This window comes from Panulirus ornatus, chromosome 5 (assembly GCF_036320965.1).
Source record: "Panulirus ornatus isolate Po-2019 chromosome 5, ASM3632096v1, whole genome shotgun sequence".
Lineage (NCBI taxonomy): Eukaryota > Metazoa > Arthropoda > Malacostraca > Decapoda > Palinuridae > Panulirus > Panulirus ornatus.
In genome coordinates, this window is record NC_092228.1 from 38,539,023 (window position 1) to 38,563,243 (window position 24,221).

Below are 24,221 nucleotides of genomic sequence, written 5' to 3' on the forward strand. Positions count from 1 at the left end.
TCACTCATGATCAGGAGGATACAGTAGCAGATGAGGGTTGTACTGTAAGATATGATGCACTCACGGTCATGAGGTGCCTTACTACGTCATTTCCTAGAAGGAAATATGTACATTATGATTCATGTGCTATATGTAGGATGTTCGGGAGTGACGTCATTATCTTCATATTGTAGATGGTTTGAGTGAGAGATGTGTGGTGGTCAGCTGGTGCCTGACCACACTCACACTATCAGAAGGGCCTTCTTAACATAATATACATAGCTAAGTGTTCCCCTACATGAGTCTACTGTCTCCCCATAATACCTTCATTATAACTGCTCTCATGACTACATCTTCTGCTCTCTTGTACTCTCATGTCTACTTCAACTGTCCCTCCTCCAACACCATGTCAACTGTCCCTTCTCCAACACCATGTCAACTGTCCCTCCTCCAACACCATGTCAACTGTCCCTCCTCCAACACCATGTCAACTGTCCCTCCTCCAACACCATGTCAACTGTCCCTCCTCCAACACCATGTCAACTGTCCCTCCTCCAACACCATGTCAACTGTCCCTCCTCCAACATCACGTCAACTGCCATTCCTGTAGTCTCATGTTGACTCCTCGAAAGCCATTACCATTACCAACGATCACAATCATCCCCAACACCATTACCTCCATCCCCAACACCATTACCTCCATCCCCAACACCATTGCTTCCATCCCCACCACCATTACCTCCATCCCCAACACCATTACCTCCATCCCCAACACCATTACCTCCATCCCCAACACCACCCAGGGAGCGGTGGACTAGACTCCCGTCGCGTCAATAAACACATCCCCAGGACCCCGCCATTAATCACGACTGTGACACACACTATTCATTGCATAAACATTTCGCCAAGATGAATAGGTCAAGTTGGCCCTTAGGTCATGTGACGCGGGGGAGGCCGGGTCACCAGGTGCCACACAAACAATTTACTAAACTATTTTGCATAAGACGACGTGTGAAGTACCGGTTGCTTGGGTTAGGTTAAATCTTCTCACATTAGCCCAACATAACAAATGTTGCCCAAGTGCTACAAGAAGCAGATTCAGTTGTCCCCTACAACGAGCATTCCAGGCCACTAGTGATCATCATCCAAACCTTATAACAAGACAGTGCATCAACTCCACTATATTACCAGACACTTCATGATTCCCATCATATTCAATGACACAAACTAACGTTGATTTGATTTGGTTAGATGTTATGAAAAACTGTATAATGTGAAGTGTGTGAACAATTGCACGAGTGGTAACGGTCGACACCCCGAGCGTCGGTCCTCCCAAGATTTATAGCTTCAAGCTGTTGTCTCCGCTGCCGGACGCACGATCCTACACAAACTATCGTACGTTCTCATATTTATTGTCTTGTGGGTGTCTTGTAGTTAAGGCTTATTTGCACATCCTCTCACAATAAATGTATCCGAGGAATGAATTCTTGCGTGGTCTAACTATATCTGACACGTTTTATGGGGCTTATTCAAGCGATCTCGTCTTGGTCGCGCGTTATCTGTTCATCAAAATAAAACGAATGTACACATACTCGATTTCCTCCATATATGATTTTACTAAACTTATCTTATGGCAAGAAAATGTTTATATGACATCACTGCCGATCCTGAATAACACTAACGACTGTTTACAAAGCCTCACCCAGGTAACCAAGCTGCAACTGTCCAAATCCTGTCATCTCCACCATACCTACCTGCACATGGTGGGTGGATTTACCCTCATGCAAAGCTAATGTTTGTAGAGAGTGTCGTGTGTAAACAGGCTTATCGTATAATTGGCACGTATATTCCCGGGAGACGGATGGAACATCCGACACCGGCCATGATGGAGGGGTGGGTCTGGAGGTCGGTCCTGTCTAATGTTTACGTGTCAGGAAGGAAGGTAGGTAGGTGCACGTACGTATGTACGTACAGTGAGAGGTGAGGCTGCCTCCCATCCATCCATCACTCACACCTTCCCCCGCCCCGCACCCCACCCTTCTCCTCTAGCCAGTATCATTATCATCATAAGCAAGACACGGTCAATGTGGTGATCCAAGGTATGACGTATGAGAGTCATCCATGAGGATACACGTATTATTAAACCTACGTACACAACAGTGACACGTCGCACTGCGTTGCGGTAATAATTATATCAACATCACAGTTTGCTCTGAGGAAAATCTAACATAAGTAGTATAAAGTTGTCTCGTTCCCAGTGACTTGTGAGATGACAGTTGTTTTGACGCATCTCTACGTCTGTGTGAATGTTCATAATGGAGATGTGACCATTACCTAATATCACTGTGAAGTAATACATCACGACGATGTTTGAACTATCAATATAGAATGGCACCAAACTTCATGTTGGGTCTGAACGAGCGTAAAGAGGGGGAGGCCTGGTTTGCTCACATTTGTGACATGATAATTTAAGGTCAATATTTATAATGCAAGACATAACGGAGTGCTAGCAAGTACTGTATGTCGTCCACACGTGGGTGACGGACAACCATACATATAATGTCACACACATAACACATGATGATATGTGAGTCACACCACTCTCCTCATGCTAAGCTTACCTGCAGTGAGCACTACGCGCTAACCTTGCTTAATGAGGAACCCTCCATCGTAGGTAGTTGTGAGTGGGTCGTTCACCTCCACCTTGTGTGTGATGGTTAACGTTGCATGAGGGACAGGACCTGTGGATATAGTCAGAGACAAGCATGAGATGATGTCTCCACAAACATCCTCCCTCACACCATACTCGACCAAAATCCAACACTACACATCATGTTGATGTACCGACGACCCGCTGACCAATACAGTACTGCCACACCACACCTTAACTACCACGTCACTCTACCACCGTAGAACCCCTAACTACCACACCACTCTACCACCCTTGACTACGACGATAAGACCATTAGCACGACCTTAGGGTATGATAGCCAGGTCAAAGGTCATGCCACACATGGGAGGGTCGTACCGTAGTAGTCAAGGTGTATAATACACTGGCAACACACACGTCATGATGTCCCTGCTTCCCCATCCTCATCTTGGTAGTCCCCTTCTGGCGTAGCATCATGTGGGTAAAGTCTCACCACAAGTGTACCTTTATAACTCACACCCATGATGTCTGTCTTCTGGTAGTACAGGGGGACACTGTCTGGTAGTACAGAAGGTCCAGTACTGGCAGGGGGACACTGTCTGGTAGTACATACACGACGGGACGCCCTCCTCACTATCACAACAAACAAACAAACGTCACTCCTTCCTTCACATCCCCTCCCCGTCCCTCACATCCCATCCACAACCGTAGAACAACAACTCCGGAGGCCATCCACTCGTGTTGTAAGGCCCTCCACTGTATACATTTAAGACACACTGAAACCCTTTACATTTGCATCTCTCTCTCTCTCTCTCTCTCTCTCTCTCTCTCTCTCTCTCTCTCTATATATATATATATATATATATATATATATATATATATATATATATATATATATATATATATGTGTGTGTGTGTGTGTGTGTGTGTGTGTGTGTGTAAATCAAAACATCGACACGGTCAGAAACAACAGGTCCACATCAACAGAGCCTACATGAACAAAGCCTATATCAACAGAGCCAGGAAAGCGTGTGGGTGCATTTGGTGAGCTGGGGGGGGGGGGGGGACAACACAGAGCGAGACACACACCCCCCCCACACACACACACACAGAGGGGAGGGGGGGGGGCAGTTAGTGTCTGGGGAAGGTGTCAGGAGCTGAGACAGTAACCTACCACGCTGCCACACGCACCCTACCAGTTACACTTTACTCCAGCCCCCCCTCCCTCCCCCTGCTACACTGCTGCTGCTAGTAACACACTTTACCCCAGCACTCACCACTACACTGCTGCTAGTAACACACTTTACCCCAGCACTCACCACTACACTGCTGCTAGTAACACACTTTACCCCAGCACTCACCACTACACTGGTGCTAGTAACACACTTTACCCCAGCACTCACCACTACACACACTGCTGCTAGTAACACACTTTACCCCAGCACTCACCACTACACTGCTGCTAGTAACACACTTTACCCCAGCACTCACCACTACACACACTGCTGTTAGTAACACACTTTACCCCAGCACTCACCACTACACTGTTGCTAGTAACACACTTTACCCCAGCACTCACCACTACACTGTTGCTAGTAACACACTTTACCCCAGCACTCTCCACTACACACACTGCTGTTGGTACAGTAGCCACAAAGAATATAATTTGTACATGGCTTCTTACAAGTAAGTCTTTGTGTTTGTGTGGCAGTAATACATACACTGGTCCTCCATTTATACTCCTGATCTCACGAATACGACCATTAAGACAGTACGAGGCTTCGATGATGGCAAGACCATGATATACACCTCGTCCCATGATGGTCAACACGTTGGCCACACCACCCCACCACACACTCGGTCATGATGGTCAACACGTTGGCCACACCACCATACATACACTCGGTCATGATGGTCAACACGTTGGCCACACCACCCCACCACACACTCGGTCATGATGGTCAACACGTTGGCCACACCACCCCACCACACACTCGGTCATGATGGTCAACACGTTGGCCACACCACCCCACCACACACTCGGTCATGATGGTCAACACGTTGGCCACACCACCCCACCACACACTCGGTCATGATGGTCAACACGTTGGCCACACCACCCCACCACACACTCGGTCATGATGGTCAACACGTAGGCCACACCACCCCACCACACACTCGGTCATGATGGTCAACACGTTGGCCACACCACCCCACCACACACTCGCCTAACATTACACTGTGTATCATCACAATACAGTACACTCGCCTAACATTACACTGTGTATCATCACAATACAGTACACTCGCCTAACATTACACTGTGTATCATCACAATACAGTACACTTGCCTAACATTACACTGTGTATCATCACAATACAGTACACTCGCCTAACATTACACTGTGTATCATCACAATACAGTACACTTGCCTAACATTACACTGTGTATCATCACAATACAGTACACTTGCCTAACATTACACTGTGTATCATCACAATACAGTACACTCGCCTAACATTACACTGTGTATCATCACAATACAGTACACTCGCCTAACATTACACTGTGTATCAACGTTACGACTTTTGTGATAATAATTACTAGGAAGAAAACGGGAAGGTGGAGAGGATATATGATGAGGGATACACACACACACACACACACACACACACACACACACAGGTGATGCTCGCTTGTACACTTCAACACACACAAACGTACATTTCATATCTTCCTGTAAAATCTCTTAACATCATTACAAAAGTACTGCTTTCATACGAAGGTACGATCCTTGAGCCCGTAACTACGATCCTTGAGCCCGTAGGTACGATCCTTGAGCCCGTAGGTACGATCCTTGAGCTCGTAACTACGATCCTTGAGCCCGCAGGTACGATCCTTTAGCCCGCAGGTACGGTCCTTGAGCCCGTAGGTACGATCCTTGAGCCCGTAGGTACGATCCTTGAGCCCGTAGGTACGATCCTTGAGCACAACGGTACAATTCTCGGGCATGATATCATGGTTGCTCTTACGGGTATACTGGCAGAGTTTACAACATACTGTACATCATGAGAGTTTACAACATACTGTACATCATGAGAGTTTACAACATCCTGTACATCATGAGAGTTTACAACATACTGTACATCATGAGTTTACAACATCCTGTACATCATGAGAGTTTACAACATACTGTACATCATGAGTTTACAACATACTGTACATCATGAGTTTACAACATACTGTACATCATGAGAGTTTACAACATACTGTACATCATGGGTTTACAACATCCTGTACATCATGAGAGTTTACAACATACTGTAGATCATGAGTTTACAACATACTGTACATCATGAGTTTACAGCATACTGTACATCATGAGAGTTTACAACATACTGTACATCATGAGTTTACATCCTGTACATCATGAGAGTTTACAACATACTGTACATCATGAGAGTTTACAACATACTGTACATCATGAGTTTACAACATACTGTACATCATGAGAGTTTAAAACATACTGTAGATCATGAGTTTACAACATACTGTACATCATGAGTTTACAACATACTGTACATCATGAGAGTTTACAACATACTGTACATCATGAGAGTTTACAACATACTGTACATCATGAGTTTACAACATACTGTACATCATGAGTTTACAGCATACTGTACATCATGAGAGTTTACAACATACTGTACATCATGAGTTTACAACATCCTGTACATCATGAGAGGTTACAACATACTGTACATCATGAGTTTACAACATACTGTACATCATGAGTTTACAACATACTGTACATCATGAGAGTTTACAACATACTGTACATCATGAGAGTTTACAACATTCTGTACATCATGAGAGGTTACAACATACTGCACATCATGAGTTTACAACATACTGTACATCATGAGAGTATACAACATACTGTACATCATGAGGTTACAACATACTGTACATCATGAGAGGTTACAACATACTGTACATCATGAATTTACAACATACTGTACATCATGAGAATATACAACATACTGTACATCATGAGAGTATACAACATACTGTACATCATGAGAGGTTACAACATACTGCACATCATGAGAGGTTACAACATACTGTACATCATGAGAGTATACAACATACTGTGCATCATGTGAGTTTACAACATACTGTACATCATGAGAGGTTACATCATACTGTACATCATGAGAGGTTACAACATACTGTACATCATGAGAGGTTACAACATACTGTACATCATGAGAGGTTACAACATACTGTACATCATGAGAGGTTACAATATACTGTACATCATGAGAGGTTACAACATACTGTACATCATGAGAGGTTACAACATACTGTACATCATGAGAGGTTACAACATACTGTACATAATGAGTTTACAACATACTGTACATCATGAGAGGTTACAACATACTGTACATCATGAGAGGTTACAACATACTGTACATCATGAGAGGTTACAACATACTGTACATCATGAGAGGTTACAACATACTGTACATCATGAGAGGTTACAACATACTGTACATAATGAGTTTACAACATACTGTACATCATGAGAGGTTACAACATACTGTACATCATGAGAGGTTACAACATACTGTACATCATGAGAGGTTACAACATACTGTACATAATGAGTTTACAACATACTGTACATCATGAGAGGTTACAACATACTGTACATCATGAGAGGTTACAACATACTGTACATCATGAGAGGTTACAACATACTGTACATCATGAGAGGTTACAACATACTGTACATCATGAGAGGTTACAACATACTGTACATCATGAGAGGTTACAACATACTGTACATCATGGGATAACAGTGATATCTTGCATATATTTTGTTGGAAAGTGAACCTGTTCATGTGTCATCCATTTTTCCCTCTCAATATATTTCCACCTTTTCCTCCGCTCAACTCTCCCCGTTATACGTCTCACAGGTGCAGTCTAATTACTGATGTCTTCACTTATAATAACATGATAGGCCAGAAGTGCGCTACCTCGTGGCAGTGGCTGATCTTGGCTTGTATGCTCCTCTCGGTCTCACATGGTATATACAACAACCAGTACAATAGTCACAAACAATGAGTGGCTGACTGGCTGGTGTTGTAGGTGTGAAGATGAGGAGTGGAGGAGGTAGGGAAGAGCCTCACATCAGGACGACACTGGCAGTTGGCACGTGACACAAATTATTGCCACCCGCACCATGCTTCCCATCCTCCTCCTACCTCACGCCTCTTACCATACACAGGTTATCACCACACACACACACACACACACACACACGGCTCCTCGTTATATGCAGTGATATCATTCTCAGGCCTGCACCACAACACAACCATTCGTATCCGTACAGATATCACTATACCAACATTCAAATGAAGAGCACAGGACAATGCCAAGGGTAAGGCAACACATTCGGACGCGCGAGAACACGTGGTGTGCCGGGTATTGGTGGCTCATTGGAGTATTAGTTGCCAATCCTAATTATCCTCAAATATTTACTTACGAATCTCTGCTCTCACTGTAAAGGTTCAACAAGAATTATGCAAATAATTCTCTGCGTTATTACGTTACAAACTCCAGTTACAAACAGCTCATCAGTCTGATTGTTACCAAGTACGTTACCATGTTGGAAGATACATCTAGTAATGTCATAGACAACATGAAGGTTTAATGAGACCCCCTCCCCCCACCTCACACTTAGACCTCAACAACTCACACTCAAAACAAATTGGAGTGACAAATTGTTTTCTTTATTGAGGAGGAGGAACACTTGGGCTGCTGGTAACCTTATGAAAATGTTTGTGACAGACAGACAGACCGTCCACATATGCATGAACTACGTAGATGGCTTCACATTATCGTCATAAGAAAACAACTATTGCTCATAATGATTTCTCTAATGTTGTATACACAATCTTGACACTACACACTGTGTGACCCTACACAGTGTGACACTACACACTGTGTGACCCTACACAGTGTGACAATACACATTGTGTGACACTACACAGTGTGACCCTACACACTGTGTGACCCTACACACTGTGTGAAACTACGCATTGTGTGACAGTACACAATGTGTGACACAACTCGCAAACTAAACCAAGTTTTATGACCTTTTTTCTCTTAACGGTGAGTCAAAGTATTGTGTCATTAATGGTGTGGAACAGATAGTGTCTCGGTGAGTCTTGATGGCAGGAAAGGTTGCTCGATGTTATACATATATATATAATAAACCACATGTACTAGGATCTGTTCCTTATAGAACTCATGAGGAACCCAACTCTCCTTTCCCTCTCATTTTACTATGCCTTCCCCTCTCACTTTACTCTCCATTTCCACTCATTTTACTCTCTCTCCCTCTGTGAGGATAAAGGAAGGTTCCAAAGAGTTAGGAGAAAATAGAAATGAGAACAATGGGGGAATAGTTGAAGGGATAAGAGCGGTCGTCTTCCTAGAGATGGGCTGCCTCAAGACAAGCCTCCACGAGGAGGAGAGAAAGTGTGAGTTGAGAAAATTCTGTACAAGAAGAAAGGCAAGATTGCGTCACGTCCTAATAACCTCCGCTATACGGTCACCACAGCTGGAGAACTGCGCCCAGCTGAACGGTTCAGTCCCGTGGTAGTCAAGAAAGATGAACGCTAACCTCCCAATTCTAAATTCATTCCTCAAACATTTTAATGTTTTAATACAGTTAGTGTTGTCCCGTTAAATATAAAAACTAACGAAGCTTAACGGCTTCATATCTGAGTAAACAAATGTAAGTAAGAACGTTTAACATTAAATGTTTGTAAATATTCTTGTTGACCATATACATGACGCGTCTTTATATCAATGTAAAGCTTTGTGAAGATCACTAAGAACATATGGATCAGCAGGAACCAGCTGGCATGATATAATGAATGTTTGACTCAGTCACATTACTAACCATGTTGTGTTGTCTGGACCACCGGAGTGAGGGAAGGTACATCATCAGTCAGCCGGACCGTCAGCCATGACTGACTTGGACTGAACCTACCGCCAACACTTCTAAAACCAACAACTGTACATAATGTCAGATAAAAATTCTTGCCAACACATAAAAACCTAAGTATTTGGGAACTATCTTGTGTGTTCCATCCCTCTTGTACCATTATAAGTGACACTTACAACACTAACTACATAGCTTATATATTACCCTGCGACCCCGCTATGTATAAACAAGGCCACAATCATGACTCACACTGGTACAAATAATTTCAAAGATCTCAGCCGGAAAAGACCGTGTCTAAAGGTGAAATGCTCACTGAAAATAACTTAATTCAAACCTTTTGACGAATACAACTTGGTTGAATATGAGAGGCGGGCGAGCGGGCCACACGCACACCAAAGTGACACAAGGAACCACTTAATAAATTGGAGAGGAAATATTAAATGTCAAATCAAGCATTTGAACCAATTTATTTCTAATGGTGCGTATGTAGCGGGGAGCAAGAGTTATGTCCACCGTTGATCAGCGGCCCAGACAGCCAGTGTTGCCAGAGCAGCCAGACCCAGAAGCCGTACTGTCAAACATTGGCTGTACTGCCACAAACATGATTCACACACGTTCCTGACGCGTCCAAACCTCTTTACTGTGGCTCTGTCACACCAGACCCACTACCGTTGCTATATTGCCCCACCATGAAACACATGAACCACCTGCATTTACACTGATTCCATTATTGATATATATATATATATATATATATATATATATATATATATATATATATATATATATATATATACTCCGCCGGATCAAGATGACACCACAAGTGGAAGGTCACTGGTGAGGTTGTACAGTCTTTTCTAAGAACTTTTCACTGCAAAGTAGTCCACATTTCCCATTTAATGTAAGTAGCGCGTCCGTGGTGGGCTAGAGGAGCCTTTACAATGGTCGTGGTCGAATAACATGTTTACTGTGTCAGGAAATGATCCTGAGATAATGATAAATAAACATTAATTGTGGCACAAGTTGTTGTTGTTGTTCAGGGAAAACTGGTTATGATAAAATTCAAGTTTGGTATCAGCATGAAGATGGCGCCATTACTAGGCCAGGTTGTGGCAGCCTCGGATCCTACCTGATGTGTTCATGATAATAAGTCAGGAAGGTCGACTGTTGTGAACAACTTGAGTCAGTCTATGATCCATAACACTTCAGGAAAGCTGGCCGCCTCTGGCAGTCTGAACACCACTGACCTGAAGACAACGTAGTGCTGGGCTGACCACCACAGTCTTCACCAACTACTACCACAATGTCAGACCTGTACCAGTGTTATACCTGTACGCCCGTGAACCACGTAAAACATGATAATATTTGGTGAATATCAAGAAACACTTGAGTACACAGCGAGATGGAAGACTTTGAGAAGAGACTTGATTTCATGAAAATCTCTGAATCATAAAAACAATACAATGTTAATGATCACTGAGGAACCACAGAGGAGGCAAGACCTGGCACCCCAGAGTGTTTACATACAACGACCACAATCTGTCACCCTGGACTCCACCACAACCTGTATCTTCTCCACCACAATATCCAGTGTTACAAGACAGTTTGGAGGGTAACCCCTGGCCGGCACTAGTGCCGTCTACCTGTCTGTGGTAGACAGACTCTGGTGACCAACACGACCACAGTGAGCCGTCACCTCCCACCCACACACAGGAGGGTCAGGTAGGTGTGCTTGTGGCACGCTCAGGCACGTGTGACGAGCCTCACATACACCCCACACATTCTACCCTGCTCACCCCTCTACGTCATTCCTGCCACCCCACCCAACCCCCCCTTCCCATATATCACCCAACCCCTAACACCGTACACGTTACCTACGCTCCCCAGACGTCGCCTGCCTGCGGGGCTCAGTTATAGAAGAATTAATAGGTCGGGTAGTTCATCAGGGTAATGAGGAAGGCAAGTATGTACTATGTCTTGATGGTGCTGTAGGGGGGGGGGGGGGGGGTGCGACGGCTCGTCTTGCTGGGGAGGTGAAGCTGGGGTCGTCGGTCGTACAGGAAGGCCCCGGTCTTGACGGGAGAGGGGTGAGGGACGTGCGTACCACACGTGCAGTAACCATGTGGGTTGTTGTGTAGTGGATCATAGTGACGTGCCCGTAGTGTACCGTCGTACCGGTGATGACCCAGCCCCCTACGATGAACCTCGCTGGAAAAATACATAGCAAAACTTCAAGGTTTCCAGGATATTTCCAGCCATTTTGAAGGATAAAGACGGAAGATAAATCTATACAAAACCAGACTTGACCCAAAATGAGGAAACAAGGAAGCAACACATGATCTGACCAACAAGTAATGGTTGACCACAACGATTAAGTGACCTGTCCCTCTACCTGGCAATGGAGGTCAGGTCATCCCGCGTTGTTTAATATGCCACATTTCGTCCCTTTATTCATGTTTATGACGCGGTTAGCTGATCTTGTTAAGCCAACAATAAGCCTTCCTGTCACACACAAAGGCAAGCAATTTTTAACTCCCATTAAAGCATTAGATGGGCATCATCATCTTCTGTATGTCTGAATACTACGTTGGATTGTGAGGTTGTCCTGACTGAATATTTATCATCCTTTAAAGATGAACCAGTTAGGCCAATATACATCTTATTACAAACTTCACATGCAACACAGAACACAACTGATTTCTCATTACATGATGGGTTATTATTCACTCAGGACTTCCATGTGGTATTTGATAACATTAAAATGTTTGAAAATACAAGTAAGATCGTGTACGAACAACACATCACATAGTTATACCAGGACTATAAGGTACCAGTTAACGATGTGTGTAGGTAATGTCCTCAACCCATCACCCAAGTACTGTCATGTGACCTGCAGGTCATGCCCCAGCCGTCATGTGACCTGCAGGTCGTGCCCCAGCCGTCATGTGACCTGCAGGTCGTGCCCCAGTCGTCATGTGACCTGCAGCAGGGATGTGCGACGCCGACCATGTTATATATCTGCTTTATTGGTCGTTGGGAAGTTCCCGGCCATAATTGTATTCATATTTCAAGCTAATTAGCCTGTACGATGGTTAGTGCCAAGTGCACGAGGTGGGCGGGCGGCCGCTGTTGCCACACGCCTGTCAACCATTTTCCCTCAGTATTCCCAGGTTTATGTCGTCTATTATTTATTTATGTGGTCTGTTCTTCATGTTTATGGTTAGTTAGTGTGTCAGTGGAGGATGAGGAGCCGCTACGTAATGGGCCACAACCTTCACACCGACAGCCTCTTGTTAAGAGAAGGTAGAGGCTTTAAGCAAGTCTTAACTTCAAATACCTGTAGATCGAGCAGTAACAGTATGCAAATCTGTGGTGTGGCACTAGCATGTTAGGTGGGCTGGTTAAGCTGGGTGACACGTGCCCCGCCGTCAATGTTGCTGCTCCACTAAGTAAAATGTTTGTCATTCTGGGTGTGGGTTGAACCCTTTACCTCGGTAATGTCGACCATAAAGCTTGGTGAAGGATCCAGCCCTCACCCACCACCACATACCCAGCCTTACCCAGGGTAACAGTAAGGGTCATTACTGCAGGTGTGGGACGGGGAGGGTTACGTGCCCGGGGCAGGACCCTGTGAGCCAGCAAGGGAAATAAAGATTCCCAGCCAACCTGAGGCGCTGCCCCACCAGATGAATGGACGGGGGGGAACACAGGAGGAGGAGGAGGGCGCCCTCAGTGGAGGAGGAAGCGTCACCATGGCTCACACACACACACACACACACACACACACACGAGACAGGAAAATAAATACAGACACAAAACTTGGAACGTAAACAGAACGAACGAAAAATCAAAGAGGAAAGTAGAAGACAAAATACAGAAAATAAGGAAAATAAATTATGTAGTAAATTATGAATAATTCTTTGTTTCTGATGGTACAATGGCATCCATCAGGTCATCATTATACGGGAGGAGGAGACAAGGGTCCCATGCTCTGCTCTCCTGCCACGCTGCAGGTGAGGGACTGCAACTTACGTTTCCATCAGTTTACAAGGACTGCAAGAAGTACTCCAAAGTTGGCTTGATAAATTGTTGATGAAATACAATTCCCTTATGGCCTTCCAGATACGTACAGCCAGACGATGCTTACTGAGGAAGCCTCAGAACGAAGGAAAGCCATTTCTCAGTTGATGGCTTTGTTGGTGTTCATGTTATAGCTGACTGTGTCCAAAGCTCTGGTGAAGTCAACGAAGGTGGAGAGAGAGAGAGAGAGAGAGAGAGAGAGAGAGAGAGAGAGAGAGAGAGAGAGAGAGAGAGAGAGAGAGAGAGAGAGAGAGAGAGAGAGAGAGAGAGAGAGAGAGAGAGAGAGAGAGAGCCACAGAGGTCTTGCGTGTCTGTATGCAGGATGCTAAAGTGTGGCAGAGATCTTCCTACTATCAAACTGCTGGGAGTGTATGGAAGTTGTTAATGTATGTATAGACTGGTGATGATGAAGGGTTGCAACTCACTGAGAGATGGTGACTTGTAGTGCACTATGGTACTGGTGAGACATGTGAAATCTGCCGCGCACCAGGACATTGTGACTGGTGGAGCATAGTACTGAGGCTGCGGTAGAGGGGCTAGCCCACCTGGTCTTAATGGTCAGACAACGGATGTAGTGGAACGATTAACGTTACGGCTGCCCGGCGAGTGTGTGTTGCATGTCTTGCTAAGAGCACTTGTCTCTGGGTGGTGGGTGGTGCAGGAGAAGTTCCCTTGTGTGTGTGTGTGTGTGTGTGTGTGTGTGTGTGTGTGTGTGGCGACATACTTGACATACCCGGCTGACGCTGCCGTCTCTCACCACCAAATGATGGCACTGCTTACAGTGCCACCAACACCCCAGCCATCTACCCACCGCTACCAACGCCACAACCACTCCCCTCGTAATGGCTTCACCTCCGACTACCATCATTTTCACGATAATCAAGATTGCTAATTATGGCTGCCTCCACACCTGTGGGTAAAGAGTGGCACTTCTGGCTATGAGTGAGTGTCAGCAGTTCCCGACGCCAACATTATCGATCATTTCTGACACAACTTCCAAGAATTAATGTTGACCTTAATCCACCACACCACACACATCTATTGTCTTCCTCCACCACCACATCATTATAGATACCGTACCTCAAACGTAAGAAAATATAAGCATGCGCGTTTTTGTAATAAGACGTTGTTAACATATGGGCAGAGGATTTAGTACAGTTCCTCTGTTGTCTACATATCATCATCCTACAATTCTTCAGTCACATTAATGGTTCACAATTATCGTAACTTCCTTCCAAACTTTCAATAGATTTCTTCACCTTCCTTTTTTTCTGTAGCTCCTTCATCCTCGTTATATCACACAGTAACTAACTCTCATGATCTCTTCCAACCAAGACGACACCAGTACATATACGTACAGGTTTCCTGCCTTCAAACATTTTACTGTCATGAGGAAGACAACAAAATATTACTCATATCGTTGATGAGTCGCCTCCCATCACACCATTCATCACTTTCTTACGTTGGAACTTCCAGTCAGTGACCCAAGTCCACATGAAAGCCGGCCCTTTACTGAAACATAGTGAAGATTAGGAAGAGATATGTGGCATTCTTGACGTGTCATTATTTACTCTGAACCCATTTCTGAGAATCTCGTGTTACCAGGAGCTCTTTGCTAAGATTACTGGAGACTACGGTTGTGGTACTTCCTGTGGCAGGGTAACGTAAACCTCTTTGCAGTGAGAAATCATCTGGTAGGACTGTAACCACAGTAATACAGCCACGCCAAAGGCGACTTCCACTAGCGGAGTAATCTCATGCAGGTGCATATCAAACAGTCCTCCCTCAGCACGTCAAGATAATTCCTGCTGCAAGTATATTTCTTATCATTACTATCTTATCTTTATCATTACTATCTTATCTTTATCATTACTATCTTATCTTTATCATTACTATCTTATCTTTATCATTAGTATCTTATCTTTATCATTACTATCTTATCTTTATCATTACTATCTTATCTTTATCATTACTATCTTATCTTTATCATTACTATCTTATCTTTATCATTACTATCTTATCTTTATCATTACTATCTTATCTTTATCATTACTATCTTATCTTTATCATTACTATCTTATCTTTATCATTACTATCTTATCTTTATCATTAGTATCTTATCTTTATCATTACTATCTTATCTTTATCATTACTATCTTATCTTTATCATTACTATCTTATCTTTATCATTACTATCTTATCTTTATCATTACTATCTTATCTTTATCATTACTATCTTATGTTTATCATTACTATCTTATCTTTATCATTACTATCTTATCTTTATCATTACTATCTTATGTTTATCATTAGTATCTTATCTTTATCATTACTATCTTTAATTCGAGTTGAGCATGATTGTATCTAGCTTTGGTCAATATCATTCAGTGTGGTGTTGTAATATATGAATCATGTCATTAATGAATCTCTCGTCAGTCACATCCAGTCAGTGTAGTTCATGTACTACAGTGTAGAGTGGTCCTCTCTCATGTACTACAGTGTAGAGTGGTCCTCTCTCATGTACTACAGTGTAGAGTGGTCCTCTCTCATGTACTACAGTGTAGAGTGGTCCTCTCTCATGTACTACAGTGTAGAGTGGTCCTCTCTCATGTACTACAGTGTAGAGTGGTCCTCTCTCATGTACTACAGTGTAGAGTGGTCCTCTCTCATGTACTACAGTGTAGAGTGGTCCTCTCTCATGTACTACAGTGTAGAGTGGTCCTCTCTCATGTACTACAGTGTAGAGTGGTCCTCTCTCATGTACTACAGTGTAGAGTGGTCCTCTCTCATGTACTACAGTGTAGAGTGGTCCTCTCTCATGTACTACAGTGTAGAGTGGTCCTCTCTCATGTACTACAGTGTAGAGTGGTCCTCTCTCATGTACTACAGTGTAGAGTGGTCCTCTCTCATGTACTACAGTGTAGAGTGGTCCTCTCTCATGTACTACAGTGTAGAGTGGTCCTCTCTCATGTACTACAGTGTAGAGTGGTCCTCTCTCATGTACTACAGTGTAGAGTGGTCCTCTCTCATGTACTACAGTGTAGAGTGGTCCTCTCTCATGTACTACAGTGTAGAGTGGTCCTCTCTCATGTACTACAGTGTAGAGTGGTCCTCTCTCATGTACTACAGTGTAGAGTGGTCCTCTCTCATGTACTACAGTGTAGAGTGGTCCTCTCTCATGTACTACAGTGTAGAGTGGTCCTCTCTCATGTACTACAGTGTAGAGTGGTCCTCTCTCATGTACTACAGTGTAGAGTGGTCCTCTCTCATGTACTACAGTGTAGAGTGGTCCTCTCTCATGTACTACAGTGTAGAGTGGTCCTCTCTCATGTACTACAGTGTAGAGTGGTCCTCTCTCATGTACTACAGTGTAGAGTGGTCCTCTCTCATGAAGGCACGAAACGTGAGGTCACTCATTATCCTGTGTCGCACTATGTGTGTGTGTGTGTGTACCGACCCACGTTGACCCCACTTGACCTCTGTCCCACAGATGACTGCGAGGTTGAGGCTGGTCTGGTGTCACGGATGATGGGCGGCTCGAGTATGACCACGCCCACCAGTTTACTGCAGGGGTCGCCTCCCACACTGACGCCCGCCCTCAACAGCCACCCCCGTCTGGAGGGCGGGGGTGGTGGGAGTGGAGGTCAATGTTCCTCCCTGACCCAGCCTTACGCTGCAGACATGTGCACCTACGGTCCCGATGTACGGTCCCTACACCTACAGCAGCACCACCACCATGAAGGCTCGGGCCTCACCCTACACCCGTACCTCACCAGTATACCCTCCACCCTACCCGACACCACCACACCTCAACTCCCAGTTGTACCGCCAGCCACCCACCTACCACGACTACTCCTCCAGATAGACGCCCACCCACCCCGGCCACAGGTAGTGCACTTGCCCGTGACCTGACCTGACCTGAGGTTCACTAGCCGTGGCCACTCACCGTCTCCTGCACCAGACTGGGTCAGCTCTCCCCAGCCACCCAGCAACTGCAGGTAGCAGACCCACCCTGGGTGGGTGAAGCAACCCACTCTGGCTAACTATGTGCCTTGTGACTACCAATACATTATAGACTAACAAATGAAAATTATGCCAAATGCTATTTTTGGAGATGAATATATTTTGCTTATGGTGTATAATGATAATGTATTTATTATGTGTTGTACTTCAGTAGACGATAATGTGCCTGATGCTTCCCTGGACAAGCTGATAACACAGATATTGGCTCCCATGGTGTACAGTGGGAACGATTAGTGAAGTGTGGAGGAGGAAAGGAGGAAACTTGTGACCTGACCCAAAGTGCATAAGTCACGTGACCCACACGAGAAAAGGCGGCGGAAAAATACAAGAAAAACAAAACCAGAACAAGTGGATGTGATGAACTCCCTTGCCACTAAGGTTGTCCTGCCTGTAGTAAAGTGTGAGAGACGACCTTAACAGTATATCTTCCTTCCCAACAAGGCTGTTCCACTCTGCAAGTTGCACGACCCAACATGACACAGGTCCAGACAGCAGTGTGGACACCTCCTCCTCCTCCTCCTAGTAATGGTAACACATACATACCACCGCTTACTCTCGTAATTACAAACACAAAATAAAATGTTTTCTATGAAAAGTTTGTTTATATGACTTGTTCGAGATGGATGGGGGGGGGGGGGTTATCATGTAACATGTATTACAATCATCATCTTCATGTCTGTAATGATGAGTGACAATATGAGAACACACTTGCCCTCATGACACATACCACTCTTCCCTACATTCTACGGCAGTGAGGGACAACTGCATCGCAACACGTTTATAATAAACAGGTTGTGTGGGGCCTGAGCTAAGCAGTCCACTAGGATAATGGGAAATTCACAACTATGTTATGAAGTTGGTGAAACTCATGGGTAAGATGGATGAATGAAGAGTATTCATAGTGTATGGTGAATGTAGACGTCACGTAAATAATATTACTTGTAAAACACCAGCACGGAACTATGTGTGTTGACTGTTGAGAATTTATATATATGTTATGTTTAATGTTTGGGTCAGTGAGGCAGACAGTACCCTGGTAAGTGTCTCCCACAACACACTTCACGTGCCTTATATTCAGTAAACTATCAAGTTAAAACTAATGAAGATAATTATTACGTCATTTAGTTAATAATGAAATCATTTCTTTTCTAAAACTCTCTTGCATTTGTAAGTGATGTAAATATTTGCTTCACTAATCAGATTTCACTTATTATGAACATTTCTGCTAATCACATCTTTCTTTCTATTCAACAATTAACATAAATTCTCATAATCAAATGCCGTCCTCCATTGTTAGTATGAGATACATACTTAATTATTATGTAATATAACCCTACCCTGGGGTCGTACTGTCATCCCCAATGTTCATTTCCTCACTCATGATCATATCATGACACATGAGTCCCTCACTCATGATCATATCATGACACATGAGTCCCTCACTCAGGATGACGTTAATGAGTTATCAAAGTTGTGAGTGAGAGACATTCTCCCCAGTAGTGGTGCAGTTCACACACTAATGATAATATCTACATCAGGCCACAGTCACATTTTCAATGTAAGTTCAAATTTGGGAGTGAGTGTAAACCTCCAGTATGGGAGATAGTTCATGTCGTGAACCATGCCACAACAGTCGTATGGTATCACGTGTCGTAATGTACGTAGTGAACCATCCTACAACAGTTGTATGGTAGGCGCCACGTGTTGTAGACTGCAGGACATCACTGTGCATGGCCACTATACATGTGTTGTTGACCATGCAGTGATGGTGTACCCACACGGTACATAACTGATGGACAACGAGTCAGAACTAACATTAACAACACTTGTAGGATCGGTGTTGTTACGATAAAATACATAACAACTTCCCAAGGATTAATCTCTCGGACTGTTATAACCGAATGTGAGAATGTTTCAACAACCTTACAATGAAAACGGGATATACGATAAGTTTTTGCTCATCATGATAACATGATATCATTATTCAGTTAACTTATTAAATCTGACAAAAATGACCCAACCTGAAAATCTTTTGGATGTTAACAATTCTTACGTGGTTGTGACAACCAAGAGGAGCGTGAGTTGTGATATACTATAACCCTAGTATCATAGAGGCAAATTTAACACGAGTGGTAAGTCTACCAGTTAGACTGTCTACACCACAACCTACATCTGTCATACATCACAAGTATACTGTATCATATTACTTACAACCTGCATTATACAATTGTATTATGAGGCGGCGTGTATGAGCGCTACACATTATACTTGTGATTGAGTCATCTGCACTATGATATATACACATTCTGAGGGTAAATGTGAATTCTTAGGCCTCTCTATTGCATTATTTCTGAATTGTGTATCAAAATAGATTATACTATTGAATTTCTATAACATGTTGTATTCCTTAGTTTTTTTTCTTAGGCGCAGTGTATATATTGCAGCTGTATATATTGTATATTTATACCAGTGATGGAGATGATGTTCTCTAGTGACAGAGACCATGTTATGGTTAACACTAAAGTTACCAACATGAAGTATTAGCGTTTCATTATCATCATTTCAGACCACTGGAGAACCTAACAGTATATCTAGCGACCAGCTGTGTTGTCACAACTTGCTCGTTCATTAGTGTATCTTCTTCGTGTACAAGTTGTACATAACTTTAAAGACATCATCATTATGACCTACCTCACCAGACCTTGCTCAATCGTATGACGACACGTAAACTTGGGTCCAGTGCTGCTAGTGTGTTTACAAAACTTGTAAGTTGTGGGGAAAGTTATCTGGACAACACTACCAGAACTACTGTTACCCAAGACCTGTATGAAGGAGGCCAGGCAGGTTGTGGGAAGAAAACCTGCCAACACTTAACAAAACAACTTGATGCACACGATCCGAGGGCAAGGACCAAGCAAGAAGGTGAACACATGAGCCTGACAAACCACTCTGCCTACCCATATGTTGTCATAAGAAGCATCACCTACCCATATGTTCTCATGAGAAACATCACCTACCCATATGTTGTCATAAGAAGCATCACCTACCCATATGTTCTCATGAGAAACATCACCTACCCATATGTTGTCATGAGAAACATCTAACTTGATATTGTAGAGAAAAGGGTAAATATTAATGTTTAGTAAGGATAATTTTATCATTTTACAATTTTTTAAAAGAAACAGGAATAAACAGCCATCTATCGCTATACCTGACCTAAACAACAACCAGATGAAGACAAAATGATTGTTTCCAGCACAACAGTTGTTAGCTAAGAAGTGAAAACCAATCCTGCAGTCTTTCACCAGGTCATCAATGTTCACTAGGTCTTGCTGTGGCTGCCCCAGGTCCCCCTCACAGTGATAGGCAACATTCCATTTGTAGAACCAGTTAAGGAAATGGTTGCTAACAGATAACAACCACAAGCAGAACACGAGAACCATCTAGATGGTACGTGCTGTCAAAGGTTCCTGTGGTATACTTGTAAGTTGTTATGTTATAGAATGTTGGAATATATATATTACCAAAACAATTCTCTGTGTTAATGTAATGGACGCGGTAGAGCAGCAGTGATGGTTGTGGATCACCATAACCAGTAGGTAGAGCAGCAGTGATGATGGTTGTGGATCAACATAACCAGTAGGTAGAGCAGTAGTGATGGTTGTGGATCAACATAACCAGTAGGTAGAGCAGTAGTGATGGTTGTGGATCACTATAACCAGTAGGTAAGACAAGTACTGACACAGAGAGGGTAAGTGAGCGTGTAAGTGTGAGGCTTGGCTAATGACAATCTGTTTTTCACGGCTCATTAATTCTTGTGCGTCAAGTGAGTGACGCCTCTAAACCCACGTGCATCCCACCCGCCCACGGTCACCCACGCCACCCCCAGGGCCGCCTACACCACCCCACGACCGCCCACATCACATCTAGACCCACCCACGCCTGCACACACCACCCCCAGAGCCGCCCACGCCCCTCCCTACATGGAACCAACAAGTCCAGGAAGATGTACGGCAGTAGATGTGGTGTGGCGGTTAACCATACTGACCATGACGCATTCACGGGCCGGCGGTCACGGTCCAGCGTGTAGGTTCCAATCCTGGATGCGGCAGTCGGTCCACAGTCAACCCAGCTGTTCACCCACCCCTTGGGGTTGGTCGATAAAATGCGTGTGGCATCTTAGCTAACATAATAAAGCTGCTGTACTTTAAGGAAGTCATCATCATTATAAGTGAAGACTTCCATGTTACCATGCTCATGTGAGTAACAACATTGACGGCCATATTAAGTGATTATAGTTAACTACGGCAGTTCTCGTCCCACTCAGTACGGTTATCTATATCATCACTATGTTATCATGATGACCTTATCTCTGTATCACTCATCCTCACCTGCCGATCTGTTATAACACCTTCCCTACTGAACCATAGGTCAGATATCATTCTTCATAATGTGAAGAGATCTTGTCTAATACATGTACTGTAATGAACATTAATAAATATATGGAAATTAAAGGTTCACTAACTTAAAGGTCCCGTCCATTGTGGTACGGCTCTATATAGTCCTATATATAATGTCTCATATAAGGTATTCCTATTACCCCAGGTGAGGGTCAAGTGTTAGTATGGCTCTGTAAGATCATCATCATAAGGCAGGATTCGTCACAGTTCAATATGGGAACATCGTCAATGTGGTACATGAGGTTCTACGTCATGTATGGTGCAGCACCTGGTAAACACATCCAAACTCATTATATACACGACAAACGAAGACGACAATTTCTAAACGACAAACCAAGTTTACAATTTCTTTTACAAAGATTTGTTTTTCTTCATCAATTATGGCTACGTTAAGAGTGGGTCTATATTTGAGGTAGTTCTTCCTCAAGTGAAGTAAACATACACACAGCAAGGAAAAGTACTCATTATATACACGTCAACATGTGGTGGTCGAGTTGGTGGCCCACATAATCACCAACAAATGCTTCACTTCCGACCCTCCCAGCCCTGGGACCCTAGCCCTCCCAGCCCTGGGACTCTGGCCCTCCCAGCCCTGGGACCCTAGCCCTCCCAGCCCTGGGACTCTGGCCCTCCCAGCCCTGGGACCCTAGCCCTCCCAGCCCTGGGACTCTGGCCCTCCCAGCCCTGGGACTCTGGCCCTCCCAGCCCTGGGACTCTGGCCCACCTAAACATCAACTTCTGTGGGAATTTCTCCGTAAAAACTCGTGACGTAACCTGATCCGGGAACATGGCTGACGGGATCCCCACTTCTGGGTTTCGTCATTTTCTTCACAATATTTCATTTCTATCCAATATTCTGTGATCAATCGCTTGCATTTCTAAGCTTACATTCAATAACTATTTATAACAACACCGCGTGAAGCAGCAGAAATTATATTCAGTATAAAACAATGAATGTGGGTCACTCTACCATTGTAACAAAAACTTAATAAATCAAAGTAAAATAATCCTTTCGTTAAAGAAGTGACTAACTTCATTATTAGCTTCACGAAGCATCTTACTAAATCATTTACAGTTCCAGTACGAGAGTTGTCAAGTAGAATCTGAAGTATAGATCAAACTAGAGTAAACATGACTGGTTCATTAAGCCTGTGGCTCCTGTCCATCATACGTCATGTTCTCAAGTATCTGTTTCACACCTTCCCTCCTGACGAGGCCCTCTGTGTATATATATATATAGTACCACACTCCCTCCACACCAGATGATGCACTATACTACACTGTATAGTACCACACTCCCTCCACGTGTACTGCACCACATTACACCATAAGTCACTTGGAAAGTGGTAAGGAAGGAAAGGATTAATGATAACATTATAGATGGAAATACTGATCCTTACGTCCAGTTGCACGACCGTACGGTGATATGATGACCTGACCCTTAAGGGTCAGGTCAAAGGTTATCATACCTAAAGGAGGTACTAAGAGGCTCAGTAAGTTAACAAGATCCTTAAACATAACACAAATTACTTACCAAAAGTTAACTAAAAAAGCCGACAATGGAGGGAAGACTTTTTTTGTATCCATTAAAACACAAATGCCACCATAATGGACATACAACTGTTGGATTAATCATTGTTTTAGAAAATGTTCAAGTATTATTTGATGGGTAGGAATACGATTAACATATGAAGGAGACAGAACACATGGCTATTTTCTGATGTTAAGAACCCATCCTGAACAAAATTATAAAAACTTATTTCACTTTTTCACGAGCCTGAGAACCTGTGTACAAATCATATAGAGACAAGTGTATGTTAACTGAATAGTGACACTATGGAAAACCTCTTTTCTCTTTCCATAAAGAAACTGTGAAACACCATTCATTATAATACCAACCTTCCTCCGTATATCAAAATAAAGACATTATATATCACTTTATAAACTCATACATTTTCTCCCTGGAAATAAATACATTATATTAAACATACACACAAGCCT

General features: G+C 43.5%; 1 protein-coding gene across 1 annotated transcript in view; it reads left to right on the plus strand.

Moving 5' to 3' along the window:
• The window catches only part of LOC139748666 (uncharacterized), a 93,299-nt gene extending 73,002 nt beyond the window's left edge, over positions 1 to 20,297 (plus strand). Inside the window, 2 exon segments of the mRNA XM_071661930.1 lie at positions 17,228 to 17,433; positions 17,435 to 20,297. Coding sequence (XP_071518031.1) covers positions 17,228 to 17,433; positions 17,435 to 17,602 — 374 coding nt within the window. The 3' untranslated portion in view covers positions 17,603 to 20,297.
• The last annotated feature ends 3,924 nt before the right edge of the window (positions 20,298 to 24,221 follow it).